Below are 20,367 nucleotides of genomic sequence, written 5' to 3'. Positions count from 1 at the left end.
TGTATCAGTACTTCATTGCTTTTTATAGCTGAACCATCTTTTATTCTTTGAGCATGTTTGTATAAAAAATTTTATCTAGTTCCCTAGAAGGGCATTTAAGTGGATTCCAGTTTTTCACTGAAATGAACACTTCCATGCTTTTTTCTGATCCTCTCATTAATGTACATCTCTGAACCACAGTCGCAGCTGATCTGCTTAAATTCAACAGTTTCCACTTGTATTCTTGATTTCTTTATATTGCATAGTGTTAATAATAATAGCATTGGATAGTAAAATTTCCCTTTACTATTTGGTAATAGCAATGGGTACACATATGCCCATTTCATAGAATTCTAGCTGGTGTTGGGCAAAGGGCACATGGCCCCTAAGAATAGTGGGAGACCCAGGATGATCTGTATTCAGTCCAGCTTCTTTTGGAGGTGTTTACTAACTTCTCGGACCTTGGAGTCCCTGTTTGTAAAAGTGGGGTTGTCTGGTCTGTCTCACCGGGCTGTTGTGAGAATTAAACAGGTTAATCTTTATGAAGGTGCCTCTTGTTTAGTCGACATCATTGTCAGTGTTACTTCAGCACTTAGACAAAAATGGGACCCAGGGAGAAAGCTCTTTGGAAAATCCTTTATCCAGCTCTGACAATTATTTAGTCTACTCCTCTCTTTGCTGGGTATAAACCTGGTGGAAAACGGCAATGGAAGTCGAGGTTGCTGCCCCACCTAACATCCAGCTCTTACCATGTAATGTTGTTTCCAGTGCTCTAAGTACCAACGACAGGGGACAGGATAGTTCTTGTTTTTTAACTGTATATTAGCCCCTGTATTAGCATTCTAACAGCTCTAAGTGTTTAGTTACATTTCTGCCTTGACTCTTCTTCATGAGGTCATTTTCTCTCACATGAATGTAGTCCAGGAATGAGATTTACAAAACCTTCTTAGGACAGCAAACACATCTCTGCCTTTGTCCGTGGTACCCGGAGTAATACAGCTCGGAGCCAAAGTGATAATCTAACAGGATCTGGAAATTGGCTGCAATTGTATGTACTCTCAGGACCAATACTGCTTCTCAGGAGCAAAGCAAAACCAAAATAAGAAAACAAAATGCACAGGAGTTCCCTGGCGGCCTAGTTGGTTAGGATTCCAGGCTTTCATTGCCGTGGCCTGGGTTCAGTCCCTGGTCAGGGACCTGAGATCCCGCGAGCTGTGCAGCGTGGCCAAAACCAAAACAAAACAAACAAACCAAAAACCCCAGCCATGTTGGCGTGTTGTACAGTATCTGACTTTTTTTTATCCCAGGAATCCTCAATCTGGCATCTGGAGTGGTAGATTTACTTCAGTTCTATTTCCCGGAATCTTTTGATCGCCTTCCAAGGGATTCTGGCCTCTTTGATGGTCCCAGACCAATTGTCCTGGAGTCCTGTAGTGTAAGTGACTTGGCAATATTGCTTCGAGGCAACAAAAGAAAAACCCAGCCCATTGAATTTGGAGCCCACCAGGTGAGTTTCTTGAGATTGTATGTTTTAAAATAAAAGGCAGTTTGCAGTTGAAAAAGGGTTTGAGAAGCCGAGTTCTTCCACAAGGTAGAATTCAGTAGCCCCTGTCCCAGAACAAGGAAGTTTCAGAGATGGGTGAGTGACTAAGTGTTATTAATATTCCCACCACGACGGCCGCTCCTTTTCAAAGACATTACACCTCCCACAGAAATAGACTCAGCTTTACTAGATTTCTCTTTGTACAATGTGAAGTTTTTTCTCTTCTATCCCCCTTTGTTTCCTAGGTAATCCTTGTAGCCAATGAAATGGCAAAGGAGAAAATTCCAGAGGAGCTGGGATTAGCACTTGTGCTAACAGTTTACGAAGCCAAAGGCCTAGAATTTGATGACGTCCTCCTTTACAACTTTTTCACTGATTCTGAGGTATGTCATACTGAATTCTTTTTCTCACAGCGCATGTGTGTGTATGAGCTCTGCTTCCACTCCAGGAAAGAGAATTTTGGAACTGAGTAGATGAGAGTTTGTCACAGGTGACCGTTTCTCTTTTGGAGCATCATCCATTTTGTGTGGGGTTTTGTGTGTTTGGATGCGGCTTTTGACAATGTCTGTGGGTTGTTTCATAGTGTGTTGTGGGATGGCTCTCCCCGTGCCTTGCCCTTCCCTGTTTTCTTGTATTCATCTTTTCTGAATGCCTGGTACCCAAGCGCCAGCTCCGGTTTTCACTAGCTACTGTTATCCTTGACTCCCAAGGATCCTCAAGTTGGAGCAAGGTCTAAGGAGAGCCTTACAAATGAAGGCAAGGTTAGCAGTGTCCACCCTATGAGGACAAAACCAGGCAAGGTCATTCATAGGGAGACAACTGCGGGAAGACACATGAGCCTTGGTTCCTGCCCACAGGATCAGTTAATGCAGGGGACGAGAACAGCCATCCTGCCTGAGCTCCCTCCGGGCATGACTTTGCCACCACTGCTTGCCACCCTTGCCCACAGTGGCAGCAAAAGAGTCCCTGGACTGACCCCTAGTGACCTCTGTGCCAGCCCATTGTTTTGACTTGGCTCCTGAGTCCTTGTGATGGTTTTTCTTCCCGACCTCAGTACATTATAGGTAGAGCCGCCAGCTCAAGGCCATTGTCCTCAGTTTCATAGCCACTGCCTTCTCTTCACCACCGTCTCCGGTGGAGGCTCAGGTTGGCTGCTGACCATGCTGTGGGGTCTCCTTTGGGGACTTAGCTGGCTGTACCCTGGTCCCCGTTGCAGACTTCCCGCTGCGCACAGTGCATGCTTGAAGGGGCTGTTTTCATACCCAAGTCACGAGCACTGTTAGCTTTGACTCCTTAAAATCTGCCCCAGAACTGACCCTTTAAATGGAGTCCTTTGGGTTTTTTTTTTTTTCTGGTCTTTTTTTAAATGTCACATTTGCCTCGATAATACCTATGACTAATATTGCTATGGATGTTTTACAGTTTATAAAGTGCTTTTTGAAGGCATTGTCTCAATTTATCCTCCACCAACCCTCTGACGTTGTGTGTATTTTTATTACCCTCATTCTACACATAAGGCTGAGGGTCATGGAAGTTACATAAGTTGCCTGTAGTCGTAATGTAGGTGGCAGAGTTCGGAGATGAGCTCAGATGCTTTGAGTTCCAAATCTCAAGATCTTTCCACTGTACTCCCTTCCTTTTAATACCCTGCATGCAAATCGGCTTCCAGAACCTTCTACAGTGAATATATCATTACCATACCTTAAGTGCACTCCTTTTCTATTGACTTTTCTGATAAAATCAGATGCATTGGGGCTTCCCTGGTGGCGCAGCGGTTGAGAGTCTGCCTGCCAATGCAGGGGACACGGGTTCGTGCCCCGGTCTGGGAAGATCCCACATGCCGTGGAGCAACTGGGCCCGTGAGCCAAAATTACTGAGCCTGCGCGTCTGGAGCCTGTGCTCCGCAACAAGAGAGGCCGCGATAGTGAGAGGCCCGTGCACCGCGATGAAGAGCGGCCCCCGCTCTCCACAACTAGAAAAAGCCCTCGCGCAGAAACGAAGGCCCAACACAGCCAAAAATAAATAAATAGATAAAGCAAACTGTCAACAAGTAAAAATAAACACTATTATAAAAAAAAAAAAAAAAAAAAATCAGATGCACTCTCATTAATCCTGGAACCATTTTTAATCTCCGAGGACTAACTTTTTTTTTTTCTCATAATACATCCATTGGTCATGGTTGGACCGAGGCTCTCCTAAAAGAGGAAAGGGTAAGACTTTGTTGTTCATGTCCTTTATTAAGTGCCAGTTGTATGCTTGTGCTAGTAAGAAGCTCCAGGAGCTCTGGACTTATGGATCGGTAACTTGCGGTCAACTCTGTTTGTGAAAGAAAAATCTACTTAATTCTCTCTCACCTTGACCCTGGAATGGGACAATCCTGGATCCCTTGACCCTAAGCTCCCACCAATGGATCAGTGAGTTGCATGAAATTAAAACAATCACAAATTAAGTCTTGTGGTAACATCCGCTTCGTCCTATACACAGAATGAGAATTCTAAAAAGACTTCTGATGTGATGCTTCCCAATTACCAGGGAATGGAATCATGCATTCCCCAGCACAAAGCACACCCTCAGTTTATCATTTACAACCACAGGACCAAAAGGCACCAGTCAGCAAATGAGAGGAGATGCTACAATCAAAGGAGAGGAAAAACAGAGGTCACAGAAGTCCCCATGCGTCTGTGGTCTGGCTGTTCACTGGGGTTTCTTTTGGCGGTGACGGGTGAAGGCTGCTGAACAGTACTTGCTGTTTGACATGGGAGACTATAGAGGACTCCTCTCTCCATCCCTGGCCTCCTCTTCCACCCCCGTTTATGTGTCTGGCAGGTGCTGTGTGTGTGTGTGTGTGCCTTCTTGTTGCCCTGGCTTGTGATTTTTCTCTTCAGAGGATTCACTGTTAACCTGTTCAACCACATGGACACCAGGGTCATCTTCTGAGATGAGAAAGGAACCAAGGAATGGTTATGTCAAGGCCTTCTCTTGTAGGATTTTGCCTCATTTTGGGGAGGGGCAGTCATTCTCTGGTCACCTCCAAACTCTCCTCCTATGGGAACTTAGAGGGGTGCTTGCCATTGACACTCTGCCCCAGTGGGGAGTCCCTTCACACTCATGTGTGACCAGGACAGGAGAGGCTTTCAAAACCACAACTTTTAAGAGTTGCTGAACTAACCTAGAGAACAGGCCCCACAAAAGAAGCCTTGCTGGTAGAGTCTAAGTCCTTTTCCTTCATAATTATTAATCCCCAGAGAAGAAGCTGGAAGACTTCTAGATGCTTCTTCCTTTTACTGCCGGGAGTGCTGCAGGCCTGTATTCTTGCCGTAAACATATGTGCTCTCTCCTAGGAGACTCTGTCTTGAGAGTGAAATGTGTTTTATTCATGGAGACAGGTTAGTCGTGTGCCATACGAGCAGCTTCTGCATCTCCTTCGAGCAGTTTTAAGATACAGGTGCTTTGGGCTTCCCTGGTGGCGCAGTGGTTGACAGTCTGCCTGCCGATGCAGGGGACACGAGTTCGTGCCCCGGTCCGGGAAGTTCCCACATGCCGCGGAGCCGCTGGGCCCGTGAGCCATGGCCGCTGAGCCTGCGCGTCCGGAGCCTGTGCTCTGCAATGGGAGGGGCCGCAGCAGTGAGAGGCCCGCGTATCGCAAAAAAAAAAAAAAAAAAAGATACAGGTGCTTCACTGGCCCTTCCAAGTTCAGGCAGTCTGCACCTCCTGCTGTCTGCCGAACCTCCTCAGATGTTAGCATGTGTGTCTCTTGCCTGCTTTCTTTGGCAAACAATTAAGTTGTGTAAACAGCTTTACAAAGATGAAAAGATAGTCACAGATGTGTCCTGAAGATTTTTTTTTTAACTTCCAACTACTAAAATTGATTACATGACTCACACCTCTTCTCAGAGAGAAGAGATTAATTAATTCCCTAATTGGTTAGTAGCATAACCACTCTTATTTAATAGATAGTGTTTAAAGCATTTAAACTAATGTGGTTTTTTTAATTAATTTATTTTATTATTTAGTTTTGGCTGTGTTTGGGTCTTCGTTGCTGCATGCGGGCTTTCTCTAGTTATGGAGAGCGGTTGCTACTCTTCATTGTGGTGCATGGGTTTCTCATTGCTGTGGCTTGTCTTTGTTGCGGAGCCCAGGCTCTAGGCGTGCGGGCTTCAGTAGTTGTGACATGTGGGCTCAGTAGTTGCAGCTCACCGGCTCTAGAGCGCAGGCTCAGTAGTTGTGGCGCATGGGCTTAGTTGCTCTGCAGCATGTGGGATCTTCCAGGACCAGGGCTCAAACCCATGTCCCCTGCATTGGCAGGCAGATTATTAACCACTGAGCCACCAGGGAAGTCCCTAACCTAATGTTTATAGAGTTTACATTACAGAGGAACTGAAGGGAGGTAATGAACTGTATCCACTCCACCTTTCCATCATCCTTGAAAAGATACATAGGTGGCAAGTAGCACCATTTTACAAAAAACTGAAGGATAGGAGAATTGATTACCTACTCCCCCAAGACACACAATAAAGTATGAAATCTGAAATTTCATGGGAATTCTTCACTCTAGATACTGTGTATAATCTGGTCACGTTTGCCTCCCCAGGGTCTGCAAACCATGGCCTGGGGGGCCAAACCTAGCTCACTACCTGTGAGCTAAGAATGGTTTTTACATTTTTAAATGGTTAAAAAAATCAAAAGGAAAATCATATCCTGTGGCATGCGAAAATTTAGTATTAAATTCAATTTTAGTGTCACAAGATAACATTTCATTGCATCACACTTGCCCATTCATTTACTGTTGACTAGACCTGCTTTTGCTCTACAGTAGCAGAGTAGAGTAGTTGCAATAGAGACCATATAGCCCACAAAGCCAAAAATATTTATCATCTGACCCTTTAGCAAAAAAATTTACAGACCCTGATCTACAAGTCACCGTGGTTTTGCGGTTTGATTTGGGTAAAGGGGAAAATGGCTAAAATGTCAACTCTTTATCAAGCATTGTAGAGACACTTGACATTGATTATCCCCTTTTATTTTTCCAACAAATGTGGTTAGTTCTGTCATCCACATTTTACAGAACAGGAAAATGAGACCTAGAAGAGGCATTTGTTCAAGGTCACATAATAAGTGGACAGATTGGGATTTAATTTGTTCCATCTGACCTCAGAGTCCACCTTGCACAGCATACCCCACGGCTCCTGAATTTCACTCCATCCTTTTTTTGGGGGGACGGTGGGGGGGCCTTGTGGCTTGCAGGATCTTAGTTCCTCAACCAGGGATTGAACCTGGGCCCTCTGCAGTGGAAGTGCAGAGTCCTAACCACTGGACTGCCAAGGAATTCCCGAGCTCCATCCTTGATTGGATCACTTGGTTAGGAAATTTTGTCACGTGTCTTTTTTTTTTTAATCATAAGAAAATAATTTTAATTTTTTATTCTTACATTTTCTAGCATTCATATTTTCAGTGAAAATGTTTCAAATTATTTACACTTTGAATGCAATTACATCTCTTAATCCTGGGCATTTAATATAACACAAATTATGTGAAAATTCAGTTATAACACAGCTAGTAATTTTGCTGACATAAGGGCAAGACTCTATTTTATAGAATAGATGTAAAAATAATTTATGAATTATTACATCTTTATTACTCATCTAAACATGGCTAAACTATCCACATGTAACAGCAGTAATTATATTTTTATTATCTTGGTTATTTGTGACTCTTAGTCATATGAAACCCAAAGCTTAACACAAATTATTTTGTATTTACATTTTTTAGACTTATTTTTTATTGAGGCAACACTGGTTTATAACATTATATAAGTTGCTCGTGAAATACAAGATTGTATTTCTACTTCTGTATAGCCTACAGCATGCTTACCACCAAAAATTTAGTTTCTGGGACTTAGGGAACTAAGATCCCACATGCTGCGCGGCGTGGCCAAAAAATTGAAGGAAGGAAGGAAGGAAGGAAAAATAAAGTGAACCTTAAAAAAAAAATTTAGTTTCCGTTTGTCACCATAGAGTTGATATTTTGCAATTTGTGACAACATGGATGGACACCGTGGGTACCACCCTAAGCATCACCTGTGTCTTAATGACTGACCCTAAGTGGCATTTTTTAAACACCTTGTGAAAAGAGGTGAGGACACTGGTTTTCTCTCTCCATTCTGCTTGTGGACATTCTTTCAACAATAGGAACCTCCAGCCCCTAAACACTCATGCTAGAAGTGAGCATATGTGCCTGCTTCTTGGCCGTCTTAGCTGAGTGTCTGGGGGTCTTCTCGGTAGCTGCCCTGATCCCTGCCTGCACCACCTGGGCCCCAACCCCCACTCTGAGGCCATAGGATGTCCACCTCCTCACAGCTGGTGCTGAAGGCCTGGTCGCCGTGCCAGGCGAAGGGGGCTCGGTTCTCTGTGAGGCCCAGGGAGGCTGCGTGTGCACTGCAGAAGCATATTCTGCTGGTCTTTCATTTGTCTTTGTTGTTCAGGCTTACAAGGAATGGAAGATCATTTCCTCATTTATCCCTTCATCCTCTGAGTCCAGAGAGGAAAGCCGTCAGCTGATTGAGGTGCCCCTAGAGAAATGCAGCTCCTCCCAGGGCGGGGCTCTCATGGTGAACCTGGAAATGTACAAGGTGAGTATCAGCCACGGGTCCTCAGCCAGGGGTCCATGAGCTTGCTTGACAGGGAGCCAATAAGCAGGGCTTGGCCGATAAGATGGGGTTAAAGACAGAGCCTGTGCTGCGGGTCTTCCTGTCTGTCAGCACTGGGGGGTGGAGGATGGGAAAGGGAATGTGGTCGGCTCAACGCTGGCGACCCCCTCTTCTCAGCAGAGAGCCAGGCTTGATGTGGGGGGGGCGAAGGGGGAGGGTGGCACCTTCTGTTCGCCTCCGGAGCTCTGTTCAGAAACTCTGACATTGCTGATGGGGAACTCAGAAGTGAAGTCCATGACTGTAGTCAGTGGAGACCATTGTCTTCCAGCCTTGTCTGTGAAGGGACCCTGTCTCCCTTCCCCTGGGCGTCCCACTACATCACCGAGAAGTAGGCCAGAGCCGAAAAGCTCTGTGGAGTTCTAGACCAACGAAGGCCGACAGAGGCCTCAAGAGTGAGGGCAATGCCACAGAAAACCGAACCAGCAAAAACCAAAATCTTTGGGTGAAACTACTGTCCTAGTTTTATGTCTCCTACATAGTAGAAAACAAATAAACAGAAGAGCAGTTATCTGGTTATTTCTGTAACTACCTGAAAGGCTCTGTACATAGATATTAAATCATCGCCAAGCTGTGCAGACCTCTGGGTAGCCACAAATCCGTTGTTGTTTTGAAATGTGCATGATTTAATCAAGAGGTCCTCCCTGGGTCTAAGACATAGTCCCCTTATACCCAGAGTCCTCAGTCATGGGGTAGGTCAGGAGTAATATAGTGCTAATAATAGTCACAATAGCAGCGTGGGGCTGCTCCAACTTTTTTTTTTTTTTTTTAACTTTGGCCGCACTGTGCAGCTTGTGGGATCTTAGTTCCCTGACCAGGGATTGAACCCTGGCCCTTGCCAGTGAAAGTGTGGACTCCTCACCCCTAGACCTCCAGGGAATTCCCACTGCTCCAATTTTTAAAAATAAGTTACAGTAATTGCGTAGGATGTGACTTTTGGGGTAAACTGAGTGAAAGATACATGGGACCTCTCTGCAGTATCTTTGTAACCTCCTAGGGATCTATAATTATTTCAAAGTGGACAAGTACAGCAGATTCAAGGGTGGGCCTGTACTAACACTGCCCCCCCCTGCTAGAGTTCGCTTCCCTGTGCTGCAGCCGCAGTGGACTCCCCACGTCCTGCTCAGGCCTGGGCTATGCTTCATAAAACTTACTTTTTGAATATTTCTCCAAAATCAGAATAAGCCCGTTGAAGTGAGACACGTTGTATTGTAGCCTGAAGGCTCACGCCTTTGTCCTGATCTTGTCTTTAGCTCCTGAACGGGGAGCTGAAGCAGCTCTACACGGCCATCACCCGGGCTCGGGTCAACCTCTGGATCTTTGACGAAAACCCAGAGAAGCGGGCTCCTGCTTTCAAATATTTCATGAAAAGGAATTTTGTCGAAGTCGTGAAAATGGATGAAAATAAAGGTAAGCGCCCATTAAACTATTCTGGCTGTTGGACAGAAAGCATGTTACTCTCAGCTGCTCTATGGCCAAGGGTAAAGGGTATAGTTTTTGGAAAGCACTTTCTTTCCACATTCTTCTGAGAAATGAGTGTTCCTATTTATTGCTAAAGTGTGTGGGAGACTGAAGTTGTCATGAGATTGGGAGGGTTAACTCCTTCAGGGAAGAACTTTTATTTGTCCTAAAAGGTAAGGATCATGGGCAAAGAATAGACAAAATAGGCTTTGTTGGGAGAATACAAATTAACTGTGGGCTTTTGGACAGCTGTTTGGCAATATCTATCAAAATAAAAAATGCACATACCTTTTGACCCAGTAATTCTACTTATAAGGATCTATCCAGAGATACTCTTTTATAAAATCTCTAAGATAACATGCACAAGAGCACTCATTACAGCCCTGTTTGTAATGATAAGAAACTAAAAATGACTTACGTGTCCATGAAGGTGAAAGTGTCTGCAGTGGCTCCTCTGGTGCTGGGACCAGTGAGTGTGAGGTTGTTAACTAGATGTGGACCTCTTTTTAACTTTTCACCATTTTTGTGCTGTTTGCAGTGTTTTAAAAAAGAAAACCAACATCATTATGTATCGTTTTTTATAATTTACAAAGGCTAGCAAATTAAAAAATGGAATGAAGGTCTCCTGATGGGATAACTGGGAGATAAATAATCAGCCCTCACGAAGGAGAAAAGTGTTCTGTTTCTTGGGGGTTAGCTGTTGAGTTGGCTGCTCCAGGCCATGGTGAATTTCTCCAAAGTTGGGGGAAAGCCCACGGCTCTGTGGCTGCAGAGAGATTTGTTGGTTTCCTGAGCATTTTCCAGCCAGTTTTATGGAGACTGTTTCTGGTTACAGCCAGTGGCTCAGTTGGGGACCAGGATTAGAAGCTCTATTCCTGGGACCTGACTGTGGTGCTGTAATGTGAAAAGTCTAAGGCTTGGGGTTAACCTGGCTTCTCATTAGAACTTTCCACCTGTGCTGCCATGGGACTTAATTCAGCTACCACTTTCTCCCCCTGGGCCTCCACTTCCTCTACTAAAAGGAAAACGAGCGCGTTGGCCTACTGTGGTGGTTCTTATTCCTCCCCGCAGCTCCGAGTCCTTTTATTCTCACAATATGTTCTGGCAACCTATTATAAGAGATCAAGATTGACGATTTTTTTTTAATTTAAAAATTCAAAATGAAAAAGGATTACAATTAATATTATCTCTTGTTTGCATTAAGAATGCAAGAAAAAGTCCCGTCTTAATTGTGAGTTACGAGTTGCACGTAGTAAAGTCTTTGAGGGCATCTGTTCTCACTGTTCTGGGGAGCTGGGGATGAGTGTGGTGACTTTGCATTTGGGGGTCTCTTGAACGCGGCACCAGTAGAGGTCACCGGCCGGACACAGAGATACTGTGTGGGACTTTGCTGTGGGAATAAGATGTCACCTGGACACTCACAGTGCACACAGCACCAGAACAAGATGCTGCAAAGTCAGCTTTGCACACAGTGCGCGCGGAGGGCTACAAGGATTGGCGTGTGTTTTTGCACCACCTAAACAAAGCTGGCCTGTCTGCCTGGCCCCTCTGGTTGACATCTGTTGGCTGAGGGGACTCTGACCTTTCCAGCTCAGATTTGGCTTCCGCGTCGTCCTGATATTCAGCCTTTCGTGTGTTTCATGAAGCTGTGGCTCAGAATCCCCAGAGAGTGTCGCCTCCGCCCCCACCCCCAGCACCGCTGGTGGTGCTCGGGGGTCCTCGGCAAGGAGGGCCAGCACAGTCACCGCCAGCTGCTGAGGCTGACGGAACCAATAGCAGGTGGTGGCAGTAGTCAACGTCCACCAATCAGAATGTGTCAGATCGCTTGCTGTGATGAGGGCAAAGTCTGCACATTTGGAAATACTGTCACATCCTATCACCTTTTCCCTTGCTAAGGCCCCGGCATGGGAGTTTGCCAAGAGCTACATGGCTTTGGGTTTTCAAGGAGGAACTGGAAATTGCTGTCTGTCTTCTAATTCGTATCTCTAGGAAAGGAAGGCAGACCAAAGTTCAAAAATCAAACAGCATCTTTTCTTACCTCCACCTCCTTCTCCCAAAACCCACCACAACCTGGCTTGGTAAGCTACACTCTACCTTACGTGAACGCTAGACAGACAACATAGGTGTGTTCGTTTGCTCAGGCCACCATAACAAATACCACAGACTGGGTGGCTTACACAACAGAAATTATTGTCTCAGTTCTGGAGCCTAGAAGTCTAAGATCAATAAAGCTGTCAGTGGTTTGATTTCTTCTGAGGCCTCTCTCCTTAGCTGTAGATGGCCTTTTCTCTGTGTCAGCCCCCTGTGTCTCTTCATATGTGTTAATCTCCTCTTCTTATAAGGATGCCAGTCACATTGGATCAGGGCCCACCCATATGACCTCATTTTACCTTAATCACCTCTTTAAAGACCCTTGTCTCCAAATACAGTCACATTCCGAGCAACTGGGGGTTAGGACTTCAACACTTGACATTCTGGGTGTAGGGGAACAAAATAGAGCCCATAACAACAGGTTTCAGTGAAGGGATCCCCAGAGAAGCAAACCCACATTTCTCTTTCATTTTAGACCTCGATGATAGCATGTTTGTTAAAACCTCAACCCCTGCGGAGTGGATCACCCAAGGAGATTACTATGCTAAACACCAGTGCTGGAAGGTAAGGAGAGAGAGGTGTGGGTGACCTGTGGCCTCGTCAAGCCTCACCAGCAGGTTTCTCATCACTGCATTTGTCACCAGGATGGGGCGGGGTGCGGGGTCATGGTACTTGTGCTGCTGCCCCTTCTGTGACATCAGGTCACCCGCCATGCACCCCACTGCTCCCCACCACCCCCATGCGGTCATGACAAGCCTTCCTTTTGGCCAAGTGCCAGCGTGTGATCATAGGAAGAGGAAGGGTCCTGGCCTCTGCCCGCTGAGGAATCCTTCTATTGGGAGGGATGGGGAACAGGCTGCACTCCCGATGGGGGAAGCTGCAGAGTTGCTCCCTAAGGGGGCTAGGATGGATACAGAGAGGGGTGAAGGCCTGTGGTCACCCCTGCAATCAGGTGTAAGGGAGGAGAAAACAGTTTGCACTGTTGTGTGTTTAGTCGTGTCGGGATAGTGTTTCCATAAATATGCAGCTGCAGAAGGTGACTGAGTCCTGCACTGTATTCACTGCCCGTCCTTGTTGTAATTGGCAAGGAATACTAAACACCTGGCTGTTGTTATAAAACCAAGATTTTTTTTTTTCAGAGAGGGGGTCGAGCAGGACAATGTGGGCAGCAGGTGTGGGCAGCAGGTGTGGGTATGAAATTAGAAACGTATAAAGTCTTTCCCTTTCTCGCTTCAGAACACAGCTGGTGTTATACATATTGCCCATGGATTTCCAATTCTTTATCCCTTGAAAGATACCTTTTGAATGTTTGAATCTAAAATCTTTTGAGGGGAGTAGCACAGATGAGAATGTTATAAAAAGCCTCCTCCTCACCTGACTTTATTTTGACTCCGCTAAAGGGCTTTGGGACTCAGGAAGTTTATTGTTTTTGGCTGCATGTCAGTAAGTGTCTCAGAACCACCGTACAAGTGGAAACCCTTGAGATCCATTCATTCAGTATATCCTGTGGAGCTGTGGGCCCAGCGTTGCATTTAGGTCATGGGGATGTGACAGTGGGCAGGACAGGTGTACAGAAAAGTTCACAGTGCCAGCGGTTCCTGATGTCACGTGTGAATAAGCTGCCTCCAGAACCGCCTGTCCTAGACGGTGTGGCCAGGGAAGGCTACTTTGAGTGGGAGCCTTGATCTGAGACCTGTAGGGTAAATGAAGTTAAGCAGGCAGAGGAGGGATGGAAGAGCATTTCACTCAGAGGGAAGAGTGTGTGCAAAGGCCCTGTGGCAGAAAGGAGCATTTCGCATGTCACAGGAATGAAAGGAGGCCCACGGGGCTGAGGAGGCTGGAACAGAGAGCCCGGGGGCAGAGATGCCATCCTGTCTGTGTTATCAGTAAGTGCCACTTAATCCTTCTCTTGCCCACACTGAGGCCTAATCTCTACATGCTGGGCAGAACATGAACTTTCTGCCCTGTAGTCCGTACTTGGAGACATGATGTCAGCAGCTTTCTGCTGGTGGGGAGCAGGGAGCAGGCTGACTCCCCTGGGACACTTGTCTGCCCATCTTCTATTTGCTACATACAGGTCTGCATGTGCCAAGGATCTGGTCAGTCATCTTCTGGGATGTGTTGGGACACCATCTCTGTCCCCGTTTCTACCATAATAGGTGCATTGCTGCTGCTCCACCAACACTGCCCACTAGCCTTGGTTGTTACCAACTAGAGGAGACCTATGTTGAGCACAGAAAAGCCACTGGGCAACCTTGGGCCAGTTTCTCCATGTCCTTGACCTGAGGTTTTTACCAAATACATTGGGAAGGATGAAACATCTCACGCGGCTATTGAAGATCAGATGAGGGTGTTATTATGGTGACCTGTAAAAATATGTCCGATGTGCCTTTTCCATGGCTCCTAGGTGTTTCCAAAGGGAAGCTTTGAGTCCAAAGTGTTAGCTGGTAACACAATTAGGCTTTATCCTCTGGGGCTGTTTTCTCTTTTCTTTTTAAAAAATTTTTATTGGAGTATAATTGATGTACAGTGTTGTGTTAGTTTCAGGCACACAGCATAGTAAGTTATACACACACATATATCCACTCTTTTTTAGATTCTTTTCCCATATAGGCCATTACAGAGTATTGAGTAGAGTTCCCTGTGCTATACAGTAGGTCCTTATTAGTTATCTATTTTATATGTAGCAATGTGTATATGTCAGTCCCAATTGAGGCTGTTTTCTTTAGTGTTTCAGCACCTTCCTGCCCCTCCCTCTCGGATTTGGCTGGGGTGAGACCCAGTGCTTTGTCCGTGCAAACATGGAATGCATGCTTTAACTCTTGTTCCTGTGTCACCTCCGTGACCTTGCAGGAAACAGAAACCTTTGGTCTATTCCAGGTTGCAGCCAAGTGTTTCCAAAAGGGAGGTGCGTTGGAAAAGGAGAAGCTGGCTCTGGCCCACAGCACCGCCCTGAACATGAAATCCAAGAAAGTCAGCCCCAAGTAAGAGCCTCGAGGGTCATTTCAGGTTTGCTCTGATGAGAGAGAGCTGCCGGTTCAATCTACTGGTATCATATTCCATGGAAACTCTGTTCTATTTCCCCTTCCCAGGGAAAAGCAGGTGGAATATTTGGAACTGGCCAAGACGTATCTGGAGTGCAAGGAGCCAAAGTTGTCTCTTAAGTGTCTGAGCTACGCCAAGGAGTTCCAGCTGTGTGCCCAGCTATGCGAGAGGCTGGGAAAGGTATGTTTGGCCCACAGCTGCTCCTAGGAGAACTGGGCTCCGTGGGGCAGATGGAAGGGTGGCCCCCACCCTCTGCCTGTGTCAGGAAGGGCTTCCGTCCTCCCAAGAGGGAGAGGTTGGCCCTGTCAACTCTGTGGGTGGCCCTTCTTCCTCCATCTGCTCAAACATTTAGATGGTTTCAGGGACTCTGTGTGTGTGTGTGTGTGTGTGTGTGTGTGTGTGTGTGTGTGTGTGTGTCCATGTCCATGTCTGTGAATGTTTGCGACCCGTTATTAACCACAGGGAGGCCAAATGTTCACATCAAAGGGAAGATGGGTTTTAGAATATTCCTGCCTTTTCTTTCTCCATGTTCAGTCTGGAGTCAGCCTGGGTGGACGGTCTGGCAGTTACATGGTGGTTTCTCTGTGTCCCAGCAATTACTCTAGATCTGCACTGACCAATCTGGCAGCCACTAGCCACATGTAGCTACTTAATTAAACATTTAGGTTAACTAAAACGTAATAAAGTCAAAAATTCACTTCCGCAGTCTCACTAGCCACATCTCAAGTGCATGTTGTGATAGAGCATTTCCATTGTTCTAGAAGCGCTAGTGGACAGAGTTGCTGGTCCAGAGCACAGGGCTCACAGTGTGGTCTGCAGGCTGGCACAGGCCACAGACTCATATCATCCGCAACAAGATAAACTCCAAAGAGGAAAGTAGACAGATTTGTATGGCAATTTGGCATTGCTGTGACATCCGAGAGGTGATGATTTTCTTAGTGATTCATTTTTCTTCTTTTTATTGAGATATAATTGATGTATAATATCAAATTGGTTTTAGTTGTACAGCATAATGATTCAGTATATACATAAATTGCAAAATGATCACCGCAGTAAGTTTAGTTAATGTCCGTCACCACACATAGTGATGATCTTTTTTCTTGTGATGAGAACATTTAAGATCGTTTTCATTTACATGTGGAATCTAAAAAATAAAACAAATGAACAAAGATGACAAAACAGGAGCAGACTCACTGATACAGAGAACAAACCAGTGGTTCCCAGAGAGGAGTGGAGGTCGGGGCAAAATAAGTGAAGAGGATTAAGAGGTACAAACTGCCAGGTGTAAAATAAATAAGTACAGGATATAATGTACAGCACAGGGAATATAGCCAGTATTTTATAATAAATTTGTATAGCGTGTAATCTGTACAAATATCAAATAACTGTGTTGTATACCTGAAACTAATATAATATTGTAAGTGAACTATACTTCGATAAAAAATAATAAAACAAAAATAAATAAAAATTTTAAAAGATCTACTTTGTTAGCAACTTTCAAATATACAATACACTGTTATTAACTACAGTCACAATGCTGTACATAAAGCAGTTCATTTTTTAAATTTTAATTAAAAAATTTTTAATTGAAATATAGCTGATGTATAGTAATATGTAAGTTACAGGTGTACAGTATAGTGGTTCACAATTTCTAAAGGTTATATTCCATTTATAGTTATTATAACATATTGGCTATATTCCCCATGTTGTACAATATACCCTTGTAGCTTTTTAAAAATATATATATATACTTTTTAAAATTTATTTGTTTAATTAATTTATTTTTGGCTGCATTAGGTCTTTGTTGCTGCCCGTGGGCTTTCTCTAGTTGCAGTGAGCGGGGGCTACTCTTCGTTGCAGTGCACAGTCTTCTCATTGTGGTCGCTTCTCTTGTTGCAGAGCACAGGCTCTAGGCGCCTGGCCTTCAGTAGTTGTGGCACGAGGGCTCTAGAGCACAGGCTCAGTAGTTGTGGCACACAGGCTTACTTGCTCCACAGCACGTGGGATCCTCCCGGACCAGGGCTCAAACCCCTGTCCCCTGCATTGGCAGGCGGACTCTTAACCACTGCTCCACCAGGGAAGCCCCTATCCTTGAAGCTTATTTTTTACCTAATACTTTGTACCTCTTAATCCTCTACTTCTGTCTTGCCCCTACCCCCCACTGGTAACCACTAGTTTGTTCTCTAAATCTGTGAGTCTCCTCCTTTTATGTTTTGTTCACTAGTTTGTTGTATTTTTTAGATTCCACATACAAGTGATATCATACTGTATTTGTCTTTCTCTGTCTGACTTTTTTCACTTAGCACAGTACTCACCATCCATGTTACTGCAAATGGCTGAGTAGTATTCCCTTGTATATATGTACCACATCTTCTTTATCCATTCCTCTGCTGATGGACACTTAGGTTGCTTCCATATCTTGGCTATCGTAAATAATACGAAGCAGTTCATTTTTACCATATCCGTTATGGTGGGTTGGACGTCAAACCATCTAGTCCTCACCACGGGCACTGCTATAGGGTTCCTGGCTGCAGCTGCTGCATTTCCTCCTGCGTCAGGTGTTATGACCATCCAGTAGGGAGGGGGTTGTTCATGTCTGTATATGAACTGGAGGAACTCCTGGACCCTCAGAGCATCCTGGGCATTGGGCTGGGTGGGAGTGGGACTTCCTGGGAAGTTTGAAATGTGGCCCCAAGTCAGTGTCAGAGAAGATAAGGCCGTCCCAAGGCTGCCCTCCGTGCCCCATGTTTAGTATGGGATGTGACTAGTTAGCATGTGGAAGAAGGGGGTGGAATGGGGATTTCAGCGTGGGAAGGAAGTTTGGGTCATAAGATTCCGGGAACTAAAATGGTTTCTGAACTCTCCATGTTCCTTTGTCCCCCGGCCTCCATCTCCAAGGCACCCCCTTGGGCCCTAAGCAGTGACAGCGACAGGGGACAGGGCTGAACCTGTTGCTTTTCCCTCTTTGCCTGACAGCGCCCATCCCGGCTGAGCCAGAGCCCCCTTCCTTGTCTGCTCACCTTGCCTCCCCGAGGCCCACTGAGCTCCACCTCTGAAAGCGGGGTGGGGCCCAGCAGGCCAGATGTCCGGCCCGCGTTCCCTTCTCCAGGACCTCAGTGCCTTCAGGATATGGAGGCCTCCCTGGTCCTGGAGACACAGGCTGCCGGCCTTCCTCACATCCCCAGGGTTGACCACCGGTGCCAGCTCCTTCCGCCTTCTCTCGCCAGCACATTCCAGTAGCTCTGAGCCCCAGCTAGGGAAGAGTCTGGTCCCTTTCTTTGCTCAGGCCCCTCCCTGGCAGGATATTCAACCCTCAGACAGCATCAGACCTCTTGTGGTCATCCCACCAAACTAGCCAGTATGATTCAAGTTGACCACCCTTTGCAAAATCCTTAGGCCACACCGCCTCCCTGTTCACAGTCCCCAGATGTGTGCTGACCCTGGGGAGAAGGGTTTGTGAAGTGGCTGTGGGAGCAGAAGGTTTCCTTTCAGGGATTCCTCTGCCTTGCCTGCTTCCTGCCTCTCCAGAGGTCAACACTGGTTTCCCTGGAAACCTCTCAGGGCCCTTGCTCTGGGCGGCAGGAGCCCAGAGACCCAGGCAGGGGGCCTGCTTAGAGCCAGCCCTCCTCTCTCTCGACCCAGTTGGGTGCACACTTGCACCTAAGGGGGCCTGCGTTCACCCTGGGGGTTTTCTTCTGAGTAGTCAGCCTTGTCAAGGAGAGGTAAAGGTGGCTAGGGGTTATGGTTATGGGGTCTGATTGATGTGGCAAAATGGGTCTAGTAGCTCCCTGGTCTGTGAGGTCTCTGGACATAGAAGAACCTCACACCTGGATCTTGTTCGTATTTTGGCAGTTCGTGTAGCTTGTCTTGTTAAATAAAACGCAGCTGAGATTTATTAGAGAGTCTGGCTTATGCATTTTGTTTTGTTCCATTTTGATTCTGTTTTCTCTCTGGATGTCAGGTGCAGCCAGTCTAGTTAGGAAATGAAATATTCAACAAATAGGTAGCCCCCACGCTGCCCCCCCAGTGTGTACCAGGCACTGTGGGCGCGTGGCAACCAACAGGCAGCAGAGCAGGAGCCTCTGCCTTTGTAGTTTTCCTTTCTAGTGTGGGAGAGAGGTGACAGAGCCAATAGTACAGAAGATGTCAGCGGGGATGAGGGCTGGGGGAGGGGAGAGACGGTGTCAAGCGTTGCTGCTTTAGGTGTAGGCGGGGTCAGGGAGCTGACTTCTGCAGGGAGACCATGAGAACAGCTGCCTCCGGAGGACACTGCAGATAAAAGCCCCCAAGGTGGGAGCGTATGGGCGAGTTTGAAAAACAGCAAGGAAGCCAGTTTGGCCAAAGCAGAGTGAGTGGGGTCGAACGGGTAAAATGAGCCAGAGAGTGTGGCAGGAACAAATCAGGTAGGACCTTGTGGTCCATGGTAGGGACTGGATTTGTTCCGGGCTGAGGGGGAGCCAGTGGAAGGTTTTGACTGGAGGGGTGACATGAAACGAATTATTGGGATGCTCTGTGGAGAGCTCTGTAGGCAGCAAAAGTAGAAGCAGAAAGGCCAGTTAGGAGGGGTGAACAGTGGCTTAGGCTGAGATGCTATGGCTTGGATTGCCTCCATGGTGGTGGAGGGGCTAGGAAGGAGTCCTGTCTGGGAAATGTTGGGAGAGCCAAGCCAATGCGATTAACTGATAAGCTGGGCAGGAAACGTGAGAGGAAGAGGAGTGCAATATACTCTTCTGTTCACGCAAACCCACCATCGTTTTATATTCTTCATCCTCTTCCTCCTCATAGCCATTTCCATTCTCTTCTCGTTGGCTACCATTCCAATGCAGTTAATATATGTCCCCATCCACGTGCATAACTGAAGAATAAATAGTATTGTATTCTCTGTACATATTTGTTTCAAGCTTATCTAAATAGCATCTTGTTCTGTTTGCTACTTTTTCCACCCTCTGCTATGGTGTTAAGGTCCGGCCAGGTTTCTGACCACTGTTCGTGTTCCAGAATGGGCATCCACTGCGTTTGACTTACCCATTTTCCTAGTGGTGAACATCCGAGTCGCCACCAACTCCCAGCTGCCACACACAAGTACTATGACACAGCGCATCCCCTTCCAGTGCTGTGAACTGCTAGGAGTGGTTTTGCTGACCCCAGGGGGTGCATGTGTTTAATTTCACCAAGTGAAAGTAGAAAGCCACTTTGCTTTCCAGAGCAGCTGTACCACTCCGTGCATGAGGGGACCTTGTGCCCCATATCCATGACCACATTCAGAGGGTTCTGATTTTCTAATTTTTGCAGACCTCATGGATGTATCTCACTGTGGCTTTAATTTACATTTCTCTGGTTATTAGCAAGGTTGAGCATCTTCATTTATTTGTTAGTCATTTAAGTTCCCCCCACTGCAAACTGCCAGTTCATACCCTTTGCCTAATTTTCTGGAAAGTCTTTTTCGTGTGTTTGCAGGAATCCATTTTATGTTCTAGACCTGCCCACTCTAGTACAGTAGCCAGTGGCCACATGTGGCAATTTATATTAACATTAATTAAATGAA

At 46.1% G+C, this 20,367-nt stretch overlaps 1 protein-coding gene across 1 annotated transcript in view; it reads left to right on the top strand.

The window, feature by feature from the left end:
- The window catches only part of TRANK1 (tetratricopeptide repeat and ankyrin repeat containing 1), a gene marked incomplete at its 3' end in the record, with an annotated part of 66,841 nt that overhangs the window by 37,286 nt on the left and 9,188 nt on the right, over positions 1-20,367 (top strand). The window contains exons 13-19 of the mRNA XM_079712398.1: positions 1,287-1,486; positions 1,768-1,905; positions 8,004-8,150; positions 9,479-9,635; positions 12,253-12,341; positions 14,658-14,761; positions 14,870-15,002. Coding sequence (XP_079568524.1) covers positions 1,287-1,486; positions 1,768-1,905; positions 8,004-8,150; positions 9,479-9,635; positions 12,253-12,341; positions 14,658-14,761; positions 14,870-15,002 — 968 coding nt within the window. The remainder of the gene's footprint in view (positions 1-1,286; positions 1,487-1,767; positions 1,906-8,003; positions 8,151-9,478; positions 9,636-12,252; positions 12,342-14,657; positions 14,762-14,869; positions 15,003-20,367) is intronic.

The sequence above is a fragment of the Hyperoodon ampullatus genome (assembly GCF_949752795.1).
Source record: "Hyperoodon ampullatus genome assembly, chromosome: 10".
Taxonomy (NCBI): Eukaryota; Metazoa; Chordata; class Mammalia; order Artiodactyla; family Ziphiidae; genus Hyperoodon; species Hyperoodon ampullatus.
The sequence above is the reverse complement of the archived record's forward strand: the minus strand, read 5'-3'. Positions and strand labels throughout refer to the sequence as shown.